The sequence below is a fragment of the Rattus norvegicus genome, chromosome 12 (genome assembly GCF_021556685.1).
Source record: "Rattus norvegicus strain SHRSP/BbbUtx chromosome 12, alternate assembly SHRSP_T2T, whole genome shotgun sequence".
NCBI lineage: Eukaryota > Metazoa > Chordata > Mammalia > Rodentia > Muridae > Rattus > Rattus norvegicus.
The window spans coordinates 23796837-23811295 of NC_141545.1; the positions used below are offsets into that span (position 1 = coordinate 23796837).

The 14459-nt window shown below is 44.9% G+C and overlaps 1 protein-coding gene across 4 annotated transcripts in view; it reads right to left on the reverse strand.

Moving 5' to 3' along the window:
* Nxpe5 (neurexophilin and PC-esterase domain family, member 5) overlaps nucleotides 1-14459 on the reverse strand; it is a 22120-nt gene continuing 7661 nt past the window's right edge. For 2 of the 4 annotated variants that reach the window (XM_087579529.1, XM_087579530.1), the window contains 5 exons: nucleotides 11461-11561; nucleotides 5549-6291; nucleotides 4764-4846; nucleotides 3629-3841; nucleotides 1-710 (listed from right to left, as the gene is read on the reverse strand). In XM_087579529.1, coding sequence (XP_087435655.1) covers nucleotides 178-710; nucleotides 3629-3841; nucleotides 4764-4846; nucleotides 5549-6291; nucleotides 11461-11529 — 1641 coding nt within the window. In that variant the 5' untranslated portion in view covers nucleotides 11530-11561 and the 3' untranslated portion in view covers nucleotides 1-177. Of the gene's footprint in view, nucleotides 711-3628; nucleotides 4120-4763; nucleotides 4847-5548; nucleotides 6292-11460; nucleotides 11562-14459 lie in introns of those variants that run through there. The other 2 variants (XM_087579531.1, XM_087579532.1) reach the window with 1 other exon arrangement.

The following is a 14459-nucleotide window of genomic DNA, read 5'->3' on the forward strand; positions in this document are numbered from 1 at the left end:
TTTGTATTGAACTAGATTTATCCACGTGGCGCACAGAGCGAAGTATGAAATACGGACCCACAGTGTCATAGTGGGTGAGCCAGGGTAGCTTCAGCTTTCCATCACAGAAGTTCATTTTGAGACGGCCACACCCAGGCTCTCTCTCAATCCATTCAGCCTCAGATCCCTCAGGAGCACTCAGGTGGGACAGATGAAGGACAGAAATAATTCCACTTCATTGCGGACAATAAGCTTCCTTGGGTGGATGTCGTCTGGCACAGCCAAGCTGGAGGTCATTTCCCACGCATCCACAAAGGCCACGCGGAGACCAACAAAGGCAGCGCGGAGGAAGCGGTTCATCTGGAGTGTGAGCCAGTCACTGCCATACACCGATTTGTAGCCAGTGTTGGCCAGTTTGATGACGACCAGAGTACTGGGTTCCCGGTCCAGCAGGGCCTTCACAGCTGCCCGAATCCCTGCCAGTCTTCGGGCAAAGATGGAGGGAGGGAACGTGGTAAAGTGGGCTCCCATACCCAGCACCACCACTGTGTAGGGTCCCCCGGCCAGGCCATGTAGTTCTCTGGCCACAGAGTGCAGGGAGGCCACTGGGGTGCGGAGAGAACGCAGGGGCCAGCTGTGTGCCCTCCAGTGCAACACTGTCCCCCGAGTTGTCTCCACGGCCATCAGGGGACCTACTTGATAAGTGGCATGTAGGTCAACTGGCTTCAGGGCTGTATGGAGGAGGAGAAACAGGTTTTTAACATAGGGAACCAAGCAAGATGACTCAGCCAGGAAGGGCTCTTGCTGTCAACACTCATTATTTGAGTTTAATCCCCTGAGATTCATTCGTATGGTAGAAAGAGAGAGTCAGCTCTTGCACATGGTCCTCTGATCTTCTCATACACTGTAGTATGCCACTGTACACACACACACACACACACACACACACACACACACACACACACACACACAGACACACACACAGACATATCCACACACAGAGACACAGACACACAGAGTGAATTAACATGGGATTATTAATTACCTTTTTGCATACATCTCATATATGTATATGCCACTAAGTAGACAAGGCTGGCCCTGAAGTCACAGATCTGTTTGCCTCTGTATCCCAGGTGTTCAGATTAAAGGTATGCAGCACTACACCCAGTACACACACACACACACACACACACACACACACACACACACACACACACACACACATTTCTCTGTGTAGTCCTAGCTGACCTGGAATAGACTAGACCAAGTTAGTCTCAAATTTATAGGGAGCTACCTGCTTCTGCCTTCCAGATCCTGAGAGATATGGGCTACCACACTCAGATGATTTTGTCTTTTAATTATGTGTATGCTAACATGTGTCTCTGTTAGATATGTGCAAGTGGGTGCAGGTGCCTCAAGAGGCCAGAAGAGGGTGTCAGACTCCCTGGAGTTTGAGCTTGTGCACTTGTGAGCCACTGAGTAGGACCATTTTAATCATTGCTGTTCTCATCTCATGACACTTCTTCCTTCTATTATTCTGCAGGGCTGGGGATGAACCCAGGGCCTCTCAGATGCTAGACATGTGCTCCACTCCTGAGATGCACTCCCTACCCCCTCAATGGAGCATCAGAGGTAGTGCTCCATATCTGTGGTTGTGGCTGGCTGTGGCTCAGTGGTAAGCTCCTGCTAGAATCTCTCACTGAGGAACTGGGGAAGTATGGCTCAGTGGTAGTCTACTTGCCTATAATCCCCCTGTGATGCTGGGGTTTTGCTCAGTGATAGAGATTTGCTATGCAAATACAATGACCTGAGTATGATCCACAGAGCCCACATTAAAAACAGTCAGATTTGGTGCCTTTTGGTTGTAAGGCTATAGCTGGCAACATATAGATAAGATGCTTGGGGCTTGATGGCCACCCAGCCTAGCCTATTAGGTCAATAAGAGGCAATTGTCTCAAAAATTGTTATGAAGCGTGTGTGTGTGTGTGTGTGTGTGTTTGTGTGTGTGTTTGTGTGTGTGTGTTCAACAGAGGGGACTCTTGTGTGCACACAACCATTTGAGGGAATCTTACGTGGGTCATGCTAGATTTCACCTTCTTTGTAGCTGAAAATGGCTGGCCCTCTATTCCCAACCTAACTGCCAGTATCTTGAGGTAGTTTGAATATGCTTGGCTCAGGAAGTGGCACCATTCAGAGATGTGGCTTTGTTGGAGTAGATGTGGTCTTGTTGGAGAAAGTGTGTCTTTGTGGGCATGGACTTTAAGACTATCATCCTAGCTGCCGGGAAGCCAGTCTTCTTCTAGCAGCCTTCAGATGAAGATGTAGAACTCTCAGCTCCCTCTGTACCTTGCCTGCCTGAATGCTGCCATGTTACCAACCTTCATGATGTCAGACTGAACCTCTGAACCTGTAAGCCAGCCACAATTAAATGTTGTCCTTATGAGTTGCCTTGGTCATGGTGTCTGCTCACAGCAGTAAACCCTACCTGAGACATATCTCCAGAGTGCTGTAACCATAGGAGTACACTACTATACTCAGGCTGTTGTTGTATTTCTCTCTGCACTCTAGGCAGGGACGCTGAGATCCAAGGATGTGTAGTGTTTTACCATGACCATAAACAATGGTGGCAGGGATGTAGCTCAGCATGTGGAATGTTTGCCTGGGGTGGCAGGACTTGCGGATGACTCAATAGGTAAAAGACCCTGAAGACCTGAGCTCCATCCCTGGAAGCAGAAAACTGACTTCTGAAAGGTGTCCTCTGAACTCCACACGTGTGCCAGGACATGTGCACAACCTTGGACATACCACACACATGAACACACAATGAGCATGCCCATGCACACTGATAATAATAAAATGAAACATAGTAGACTGTATCTAAGAGTGACGTCAGAAATTGTTTTCTGTCCTCCACCACAGACAAACACACACATACACACAGGCACACACATACACATACACACACACACAAACACATGTGCATGTGCATACATGCACACACATACACTAGATGGTGGCTGCAGATTTTATTTAGAAACACAGCAATGGCTCTTTTGCTATCACCCCACATTTCATTGTTTGAAGGATTGTAGCCCTGTCTTTAACCTATTCTCCTGAATGACTTCCTTCTGGCAGGCTGGGGATGTGCATAGGTTAGTAGACATCTTGCCTACCATACAACCCTGCATTATATCCCAAATACCTCAAGCATCACACCAACAGGGTGTGGTAACATATGCCTGTAATTTAATCACATGGGAGGTAGAGATAGGAAGATCAGAGCTTCAAGATCAACCCTGGTTACACATATGCATGCAGGCATGCACATGCATGAGTTTCTTAAAACTCACTCTTAGCTGGAATTTGCTTTTAAGTGTAGAACTCAGGATGCACAGGGTGGTGGATATTGTGACTTTGCAGTCATCTTGATCACCATAATGGGTTCTAGTCCAACCAGGGCTACATAGTGGGACCTCATCTCATAAAACAAAGCACACACCGCACTCGTTCACTCATTGCCCTTCAGAAAATCACAGCAGCCTGCACCACCTTTCTACTAAGCGAGGGAGTCTCTCCTTCAATGAATTCGCTGTCAGGCTTCTCCATCATGAGTCCTCACAGGCCCTCCTCTCCCCTCACGGTCACTCACAGGGCACTGTGTCTCGAAGATACTCCCACCACTGCCGGAGTGTGGAATCCCCCATCATGTAGACAATGCGTCCAGCCAGGCAGTTCAGGATGCTGTCCACAGTGGGGAAAGGGCGGCTAGAACAGAATGTCGAATGCCATCTGTCTTGGTGGTAGAATCCAGAGGGTTTTGGAGACAGGTGGCCAGGGTGACATGGGGGCCTTGAGGGCAGGGCTACAGGGGAGAGAAGAAAAGAGCAGATGCAAAAAAAAAAAAACCCGAAAAAACTAAAAACTTGCAAGTTGCTGTGCAAACACTATGTTTAGAAACTCTATGGTCAGTAATATATACTTTGGTCCTCCCTTGCTTCCTGGATGTGGCTGGAAAGAGCAGAATTAGCTCTTCCTTCTTGCTTGAGTCTTGCACACCATCTAACCAGACATACTTGGGCTGGCAGGTCCCTAATTTTTAACTCTCAGATAATAAATCATTTCCAGTTGAAACTGCTTTCCCTGCCAAAAAAAAAAAAATGTTACACAACTTAACGTAAAATAAGATAGAGAACAATTGGGGAGAACATTCTGACATCAGTCTTGTCCCCGTATACTTCTACACAGGAGAATGAACACCTCAAATACCACAGATACACACACACACACACACACACACACACACACACACACACACAGGGGGGGGGATGGGCAGAGAGACAGGGACAGAGACAGACAGAGACAGAGGCAGAGAGACTCAGAGACAGGCATAGATTCACAGATACAAACACATACACCCATACACCACAGTAACACAGAGAACACGTTCACACATACACACATACAAAGTCACACACATTACACACAAAGCCCAACTATATAAAGACGGATACCCCTAACACCCCTACACACGTATACACACAGAGAACAGAGACCAACACAGATAACTTACATACACAGATACACACACAGGCAAACACACACACACACACCCACACACACACCCACACACACACACACGCACGCACGCACGCACGCACACACACCCACACACACGCACGCACACACACATGAGCAAACACAGCTGGACAACATGCACATGCATACAAAAGCCCACAGCCCATCTAAGCTGATGCCCATCCCAAACATGCCCCAGCCTCACTCACCCGTGTTTTCCATGTTCTCCTGGGCTGCTTGTAGGACTAGGATTGGAGGTATGCCTGAAGGGAGTTTCTGGTCAGTCACATTCCTGAAGAAACACTGAATGTGAGCTTTGGGGAAACTTGACCAAGTGAAAATTAGATTTATACTTGCCTAATTCTGGGTCCCTACACTTAAGTGGGCACACTACATGGGGCAAGTAGAGTGGTTAAGAGGAATACACAAGGAAGGGTCTTATCAGTTCACTAATAGTTAAGATAACAGAAGAGTCTCATAGTTCCCTTTTATAATAACAGAGCTCCACAGTGAGTGAGAAATTGCAATTTCCCTGCCACTATAATCTAGAAAGAATAATAAATTGTTATTGTTCTTACACAAACAGTCACGAGGAAATACAACACCCTCCTCCAACCACCGTTCCCCAACCCTGCTTTTGTAACACAAGTTCTCATGCTTATTAACCCCAGGCCAAGGACATTGAACTCTTCACTTTTCTGCCTTCCTTAAAAGGTTACTCTCAACCACCAGAAACTCAAGTTCCCTCCAGGCTTAGGAATCTCTAAATAATAATTGATGATGGTGATGATGATGATGGATGGTGATGATGATGGTGGTGGTGGTGGTGATGAAGATGATGACCGTCATGTTCTTGCTGCCAAACCCAACAGACTGAGTTTGATACCTGAGCCCCTCATGGTAGAAGAAGAGGACTGACTTCCTCCAGTTGTCTTCTCACCTCCACATGCCTGTGGTTAAGACTGGGACTCACTCAAGATCCTAGACTTCTTACCCAGCCAGCAGGTCTTCATCATGTGGCGTGGTCACCTTCAGATAACTTCCACTCGAGTGACCCACTAAAGCATTGCAGGGCAAAGTACGGGGTTGAGCACAGAACCAGATCTCCCCAGAAACCACATCCTTGTATTGGCAGGTAGACCCTTTGGCTCCAGTTGACTGGGGGTCCACGTTACAGATGACAGTCTCTTGAGTGCCATTTGCTCCTCGGAAATACCCTCTAAAATCAACAGTGGCTCGTTTTTCTCTCCAGACTCTTTGCAGGACCCCAACTGCCTCACTGGAGTGGATCAGTCTCACTTGCACCTGGGCCCATCCAGCCCAAAGCAGGGGGAAGGACAAGAGGTAAGTGCCATTCTCCAGATCCTTCACATCCCCTGGGACTCCTGCTCTCAATTCTGGGCCCAGCAGCTGTGCCCGAAACAGATCTCCACCATGAGCTTTGGGCCTACCCCAGTGATCCCTAGCCACAAGGATGGCCTCTAGGTTACTTCCCAGAGTATAGTTGGCCTGGGCAGGTCCTTTCAAGTGGTAGGTAGAGGTTCTGGGGCTGGTAGAGGCCAGAAAGTCATCCCTATCTCCCCCAGTTGGAGGCCAGTATAGAAGGTTGGTCAAGTTGGGGAGTTCTTGAGAAAGAGAGTCCCAGTCGATGGACTCTGAGACATCTTCAGAGACAGGACGGGGTTGTTCGAGCCAATGTATCATGGGCTCATGCCAAGTGGTCATGAGGCAGAACACCTGTGGGTAAAGAAAGGGGATTATGCTAGTGTGTTGTGTGTGTCCCATTTTCTTCCTATTGGCTGATTAGCACCTAGGTGTCCTACCTGCCTGTGTCTTTCTGTCTGTCCTTCATTAGCAAGGCATTTGAGTCACCATGACATCTATGTGAAAGAAACATCTCAAGGCTAGGGTGATTGTATTACTAGAATTTCTGTAAATTCCCACTGGAATGACCCCATATTAACAGAGAAATTGTGGTGCCCAGTGGTGTTCCTTTTTGCCTTTTGTATTTTTAATATTCCTTGACGTATGTGTATGACCTCTAACATAAACCAAACGCCACAATCACTTTCTTTGTTGACGTTACACAATGAGACTTACAGATAACCAAGGCCATGAAATGCCCTGAGACATACTATCTAAACCTTTGGAACCTGTTGCCACAGGATGGCCCATCTGTTTAAGAGCTGTGGTAGATACTGCTAGGGTAATGAAAAAGAGATAAAGAAGTTAACTCTGGTAAAAATCTTATACCCACAGCACCCCTGGCACGGTTGGGGACCCCCTCTACAGAGCACTGAAACACTGGCTATCTGATGACTTGTGACCCAGTATCATGCCCTATGCCTGGCCCACTTACAGTCCTATTTGAGGAAGCCACTGCTATTGATCAAATCAGCTACCTTCTTTCTGAGGATACCAGGCTGAGCCGTGAGTTTCTGGGCATGAAAGATGAAACCAGGAACAGAAAGCTGCAGGAATTACTTTAACCAAGAAGACTTGGGCCCAAGCCAGGTACCTCAGCCTAGAGAGTAGAACTGTTACTGGCTCTCAGATGGGGAAAAGGACAGTTTCCCACCACACACCCAGACTGTCAGTTGACATGTTTTTACTACTCAGCTTATGATCTGTAGAGAAAGAGGGTTTCTCATTGATGGGGGAAAGGATATTAGAAAGTCGTGGCCCTCCTAGAGTGTATTTGGCCTTCTCTACAAATTGCTGTCTTTCGTCTTTCTCTTTTCTTTTCTCTCCCGACTTCTGTCTCCATTGTCCTCAATTAACCTCTTCCATGTGGGAGGGTAAAAAAACATTCTGTCCTCCCCAGTATGAATAGAGGGTCCTTGTCTACCTGCCACCACCCTCTGCCTCCGCTGTAAACTTAGGAACAGGGACACAGGCAAAATATTACCTAGAGTGACTACACACAGCAGCCCATATCCATCTTGACCTTTGTCTGCTGATGTCTAGTTTACAAAGAAAAGGGAAAGTATAGCGATTTGTCTTTGAGATAGAAAGAAAGAGTTTACAATTCTATGAGTGCCATTTGACTAGATTCCCAGGTTGAAAGAAACAAAGGAGTTTAAATGCAAAAATAGGGTTTATAAAATGAGGTTTCAAGTGAAAAATCCTTTAAAAAGTTCTGGCCTTGGGAGACAGGACCAACCTGTGTTGCAGGAAGGGACCCTGGGGATAGAGTTAATCATTTCTGAAATCAAGGACAAGCAGTCAAGATTGCTGGTGACACTCAGACCCCCTTCTCTGCACAGCCTAGGGATAGGAACTAACCAGGCTGTCAGTCCATGGACAGCGACTGACGAAACTCACTGTGGCTGGGACAGTCCAAATTAACACTAGAGGACTTGGAAGGGGCTGAAACTTATCTAACCTCACAGACTCTTAACCTAGGCATTTCCCCTCATTCTGATGTCTGCTGTTTGGCCTCGTGGGCTAATTCATATGGATAACAACAATATTACTGGGCTCTGAGACTGCTGGGTGGACATGTTCTGGTTTGAATGAATGTGCCTCTCCTGATGCTTTCCAAACTAAGGACAGACATAGGTTGATTAGGACCCAGAGGTACTAAACGTTTCCATTTCTGAGTTAAAGAACAGTTAGATGTCTTGCAGACAGGGTCCTCCACAAAGGGAGAGGCTTCAAGTTCTCATGAGATAAAGAAAACTATGTCTGACCTTGGAAGAAACCAATTGTTTCTATGCTGATTTATGAGTTATTAGAAAAATTCTTGGGGCTGGGGATTTAGCTCAGTGGTAGAGCCCTTACCTAGGAAGCGCAAGGCCCTGGGTTCGGTCCCCAGCTCCGAAAAAAAGAAAAAAAAAAAAAAAAAAAAAAAAAAAAAAGAAAAATTCTACTGTTTGGGCAATATTGGTACCAGTCTCAGTTATCTAGTCTCCCTGGCTAACTACTCTGCTATGAGCACAGGCTGGGTCCTTAATTTTCATTCTGACTGGATTAGTAGTGAGACCCTGTTAAGCCACTGAGGCCCTGCAACTGAAACTAAAACAGAATGAGTTCATGATTTGACTCATTCACTAGGACAAGTCCCCAGGGCCCCAGACCTTAGCACAACTGACTCTGGGATAGAAGTACCATTCAGGCTGCAAAACTCAGCATATAGACAGCACTACGTGTCAAACTACAACCAAGGCCTTAACACCTCATGTTCATATAGCTCTGCGAAAGCTGTAATGTACACTAACCTGGCTTAGCTCTCGTAGTTCTGTTTCTGGTTATTTTTGTTGACTGAAGTGTGTCAACACAGTATACTGGATTTCATCCTACAAGCTCACCCTGAGAAAGACTCAGTGCTACACTAGGATCCTGAACACCTTGTGTCGTTGCTGGCTGGCTAATAAAGACTTTCTATTGGCTTAAACCATGTCCCGGCAGTCTTCTCTTATCAGCTGAGACAAGCTTCACAAAGCAAACGGCCCAGGGGATTCACAGACTGTCTCGGTCATTGATTTGTCTAAACTATGCAGGCAATCAACTTCTAAAGGGCTAGCCCTAATCATCACTCACACAGAGACTGAACAATACAGAGGCTGGACAGTCATCCGGAGACAGGAGAAACACAGAGCCTGAGCAACTACCCATTTCCCTCCTTAGGGCCCTAACAGGAATTCTCCACCCCAGTTCAGCAGGAAGCAATTTTACATAGACCGTTGCCCTGGTCCCTTAAGTTGCGGTGGATAGGTTTGGTCATTTGATGTGTAATAATTGTTATGATCTAGGATGTAATGTTCTTATTAGTTATGATCAGGTATTGATACAAATTCAAAGTCATTTTGTTTGAATAATTTAAGTTTTGTTCTTTAACTATATATTAATACAAATGTAAACTTTTTATTGAATTATTGTATATTGATCAGAGGCCTATGGCAGTCAGAGTTGGGTATCAGATCTCTCAGAACTGGAGTTGCAGGCATTGGGAGCCACTGGGCATAAGTGCTGGTAACTGACCTCAGGTTGTCTGGAAGAGCAGCAAGCATTTTTAACCGCTGAGCCCTCTCCTGCCCTCTATTTCCCTCCTTCGTATTCCTCCCTCTTCCAGGTCTGCTTTCCTCTGGGTGTGTCCTCATTAGTTTAACTAAGGTGGCTCTCAAGTACACGGCAAGTTACCAGTAACCACAGCACTGAGGGAAACATCTTCCTCTTTCTACAGGAACCACTAACAGTCGGTAGATTTAGTACGGAAAAGGCCTTCTGAGATGATCTGTAGTAATTCCTGCTGTGTTAGATTCTCCTTTTTTGGGGGTGACTTTTGAGGCACAATTGGCCTGGAGCTTGTATTGTATGCCATTCTAAGAATAGAATAGGTAAGATACCTTGCTTTCCTATAACACACAGTTGCTGTGGAAATGAGGTCACCATCCTGGAAAGAAGGCATTCATTTTTTAAAGTCTCTTGCACTCTGATTGATCTCAGAAGAATGTCCAATTTGTCTTCTTGTATTTCAAATCATTCATCTTCTAAGGCAAGTATGAAATCTATGTTTTCATGCAAAAAAAAGTACTACTTAAATATCTATAACAATACCCTGTGAGTTAAAATTCCTGTTTTTATAGACAGACAAATAGGGAAAGCTTCCTCCTGACACTTCTTGGCTTTTTCTTGAATGTAACTTCATAGAAGAGACAGAGGCTTATCCTAACCTCTTAGCTTGCTTTTGCAGGAGGCAGGGATTTAAATTTGTTTCCTTTGCGTTTTTTTTTTTTTTTTGGAACACGCTATTTTCCGTGTAATCCTGGCTGTTCTGGAATTTGCTCTGCAGACCAGATTGGCCTTGAATTCATAGATCTGCCTGCCTCTGCCTCCTCCTGAGTTCTGGGATTAAAGGCAGGAGCCACCACTGTCCAGTCTTAATTTGTTTTCTTATTTACTGTGTCAGTATGTAAACAATGCATGTGGATCACACTCACCCCATTATGGTCTATCTCCATCTCACTCTCATTGATCCCCTTCACTACCACCCCACTGTCCCACTGTGTGTGTGTGTGTGTGTGTGTGTGTGTGTGTGTGTGTGTGTGTGTACACAAGAGTTTTCCTATTCCCTGACCTTTCCCCCTCAATGGTAAAAATGGGACCAGACACAAAAAGACTTCTTCCTCTTTACCTTGGACAGAGAGAACAACATCCTTTAAAGGCAAGAGAACTGAGGAGTTGCTGGTGTGGAACACAGCCATTAATTACCATTTTCCCAGAGCAGCGGTGAGAACAGGCCAGGGAATCTCAGCAAGGCCAAGTCTGCCGACTCCCGTGTTGGCAGAGGTTTCTGGAGGGTCCTTAGATCCTTCTCTGAAATTCCAGCAGCCCCACTCCCATCTTTTCCTGCTGTCTGCAGTCCTCCTCCAGCTCCGTGGTGTCTGGAGGGGCTGCAGCATGTACAGGTGAGCGCTAATAACAGGGCGAGCTCCATGTATGCAGCGGTACAGAGGTTGTATGTGGAGTACATTTGCTTATGTGGTTGTTAGGGGCAACTTCTTACTCGTGCTACTGTAAGTAACCCCAATCAACCCATTTATTCACCAAGCTCTCTTGTCTGCTGTTCATGCCCTATGTTGGGCAAGCAGACATTTGCTCAGGCCTTCCCAACAATAGTCCACATACTCGCCTATACTTTTCTCCTTGGGTCTTCCCTGGACAACTTCTTCTGTGCTTAAATACCCTGATTGAGTCCAACACATGGTACCTGCTCAGACTCTTTCTAGAGTGATGTTCTCCCCAGCAGCTGATGCCCCAAACATATTACTGTAGTCGAAGGAAGGAAGAATGAGAGCTTCCCCCAGTCCACTGTCCATGGTTAAGACATGTAACTAATCCACATCCACACATGGGAGAGTCGGTAAGGTAAGCAAGCCAACAAGAAGGGGGGAAAGTACTTACCAAAACCAGAAAGACCAAGCCCACAGTCAGGATCTTGTATTTCTTGAATTGCTTCATAAGGAGACCCATACGAATTAGCTTCTTGAATTATACATACAAATCTAGAAAATTCACACAGTGTCATAAGTTTAACAGGCCTTCCCAATACAGAGGAGCTGATCCACTGTGTTGGCCTCTAATTTCAATTAGCACTGTCGTCTGACATATGTACATATTCCTATGTTAGTATAGGAACATGGTAATAGCTGTATCCTGGCTTCCGGTTAGCTCCACCACCTGGGCAACATCTTCCCACACCCCACATCCTGCCTGTCTCCTAACAGGTCTGCAGTAACCAGGGACACAGGTGAGACTCCTGCCCAAATACCCACACCATCTGGGACACCCACAGAGCTCAGCTGATGGTGAACCCACAGCACCCTCAACCCCCAGATCCATTTTCCTTCCAGTCTAATCCTCTACTAGGACCAGAGCAGAAAGTCCAATACCCTCCTCCACCCCACAGCCTGCCTGTCTCCCGGGAAGTCTGTTGCAACCAGGGACACAGTCCTGATCTGCACCTCCATCTGCAACTGGAGCAGATCCTGGCCCTGGAACCCAAAGTCTAAGTGTCTTCCAGGAGGTTTGCCCTAATCAGGGACACAGGATCCCCCACCCCGCCTCCACAACCAGCGACAGCACTGCCTTCCTCCAAGGAGGCCAGCTCCATTCAGACACCCAGGCCAGTCAACACCAGATATAACCATATGTTAAGAGGCAAGCAGAAGAACAGAAGCAACAGAAGCCAATGTAATTTGGCACCATCAGAACCCAGTTCTCCTATCACAGCAATTCCTGGATACCCTAACACACTTGAAAAGCAAGGTTCTGCCTAAAGTTCCATCTCACAAAGATGATAGAGGCCTTTAAGGAGGATATAAATAACTCTCTTAAAGACATACAGGAAAACACAGGTGAAGCCCCTAAAGAGGAACCAAATAAATCCTTTAGAGAAATACAGGAAACACAAACAGGTGAAGAAATTGAACAAAATAGTTTAAGACCAAAATCAGAAAAAGAAACAATAAAGAAAGTACAAATCGAGGAAACCCTGCAGATAGACAACTTAGGAAAGAGATCAGGAGCTACAAAATACAAGAGATAGAAAAGAGAACCTTAGGTGTAAAGGATACCATAAAAGATATATTGGTCAAAGTAAATACAAAGTGTAAAAATTTCCTAAGCAAAAACATCCAGGAAATTCAGGACACAATGAAAATATCAATCTTAAGATCAATAAGAATAGAAGAGTATAAAGATTCCCAGTTCAAAGGGTCAGAAAACATCTTCAAAAATCATAGAAGAAAACTGCCCTAACCTAAAGAAAGAGATAGCCATAAATATACAAGAAGCCTGGAGAACATCAAATAGATTGGAATAGAAAAAAAATTATCCCATCGCATAATAAGCAAAGCACTAAATTCACAGAACAATGAAAGAATGTTAAAAGCTATAAGGGGAAAAGGCAATGTAACATATAAATGCAGATCTATAACAATTACATCAGACTTCTCAATAGAGATTTTTAAAAGCCAGATGATTCTGGACAACTGTCATCCAGACTCCAAGAGAACACAAATGCTAACTCAGGTTACTATACCCACCGAAACTCCTAATCACCATAGATGCAGATACAAAGATATCCCATGACAAAACCCAATTCAAACAATATCTTTCTACTAATCTAATACTACACGGGATTCTAGAAGGAAAATCCAACACAAGTAGGTTAACTACACCAAAGAAAAAACAAGATAATAATCATCTCACAGCCAAACCAGAAGTAGAGAATCAGATACACATAACGTCACCTACAACAACAAACGTAACAGTAACTAACAATCACCTTCTTTAATACTTCTCAACATCAAAGGAATTGATTTCCCAGTAAAAAGACATGGACTAACAGACTGGATATGTAAACAGAATCCAGAATTTTGCTGAATACAAGAAACACACCTCATTGACAAAGACAGATATTACCACAGAGTAAAGGGCTGGACAAGATTTTCCTAACAAATGGTCCCAAGAAACAAGCTGGAGTAGCCATTCTAATATCCAATAAAACAGACTTTCAACTGGAAGCTATCAAAAGAGATGGCTAAGTACACTTCATACTCATCAAAGGAAAAATCTAGCAGATTGAACTCTCAATGCGGAACATCTATGCCCCAAATGCAAGGGCACCCACATTCGTAAAAGGAACTTTACTAAAGCTCAAAACACACATTGAATATCACACATTAATAGTGAGAGACTTCAACACCCCGCTCTCACCAATGGATAGGTCATTGGAACAGAAACTAAACAAAGACACAGTGAAAGTAACAGAAGTTATGAACCAAATGGACTTGACAGACATCTAAAGAACATTTCACCCTGAACAAAAGAGTATAATTTCTTTTCCCTACCTCACAGAACCTTTTCCAAAACTGACCATGTAATCAGACACAAAATTAGCCTAAAGAGGTACAAGAAGATTGAAATAGCCCCATGTATTCTATCAGATCACCACCGACTAAGGCTAAACTTCAATAACAACAAAAACAAGAGAGAGAGAGCCCACATATTCATGGAAATTGGACAACTCTCTACTCACTGATAACTTGAACAGGGAAGAAATAAAGAAAGAAATTAAAGACTTTACAGAATTCAATGAAAATGAAGCCACAGCATACCCAAACTTATGGGACACAGTGAAAGCAGTGCTTAGGGGAAAATTCATAGAACTTAGTGCCTTCATAAAGAAAAACACCCCTGTGATTCCACCTCACACCAGTCAGAATGGTAAAGATAAAAAACTCAGTTGACAACAGATGCTGGAGAGCATGTGGAGAAAGAGGAACACTCCTCCATTGTTGGTGGGATTGCAAACAGATACAACCACTCTGGAAATCAGTCTGGAGTTCCTCAGAAAATTGGACATAGTACTACCTCAGGACCCAGCTATACCACTTCTG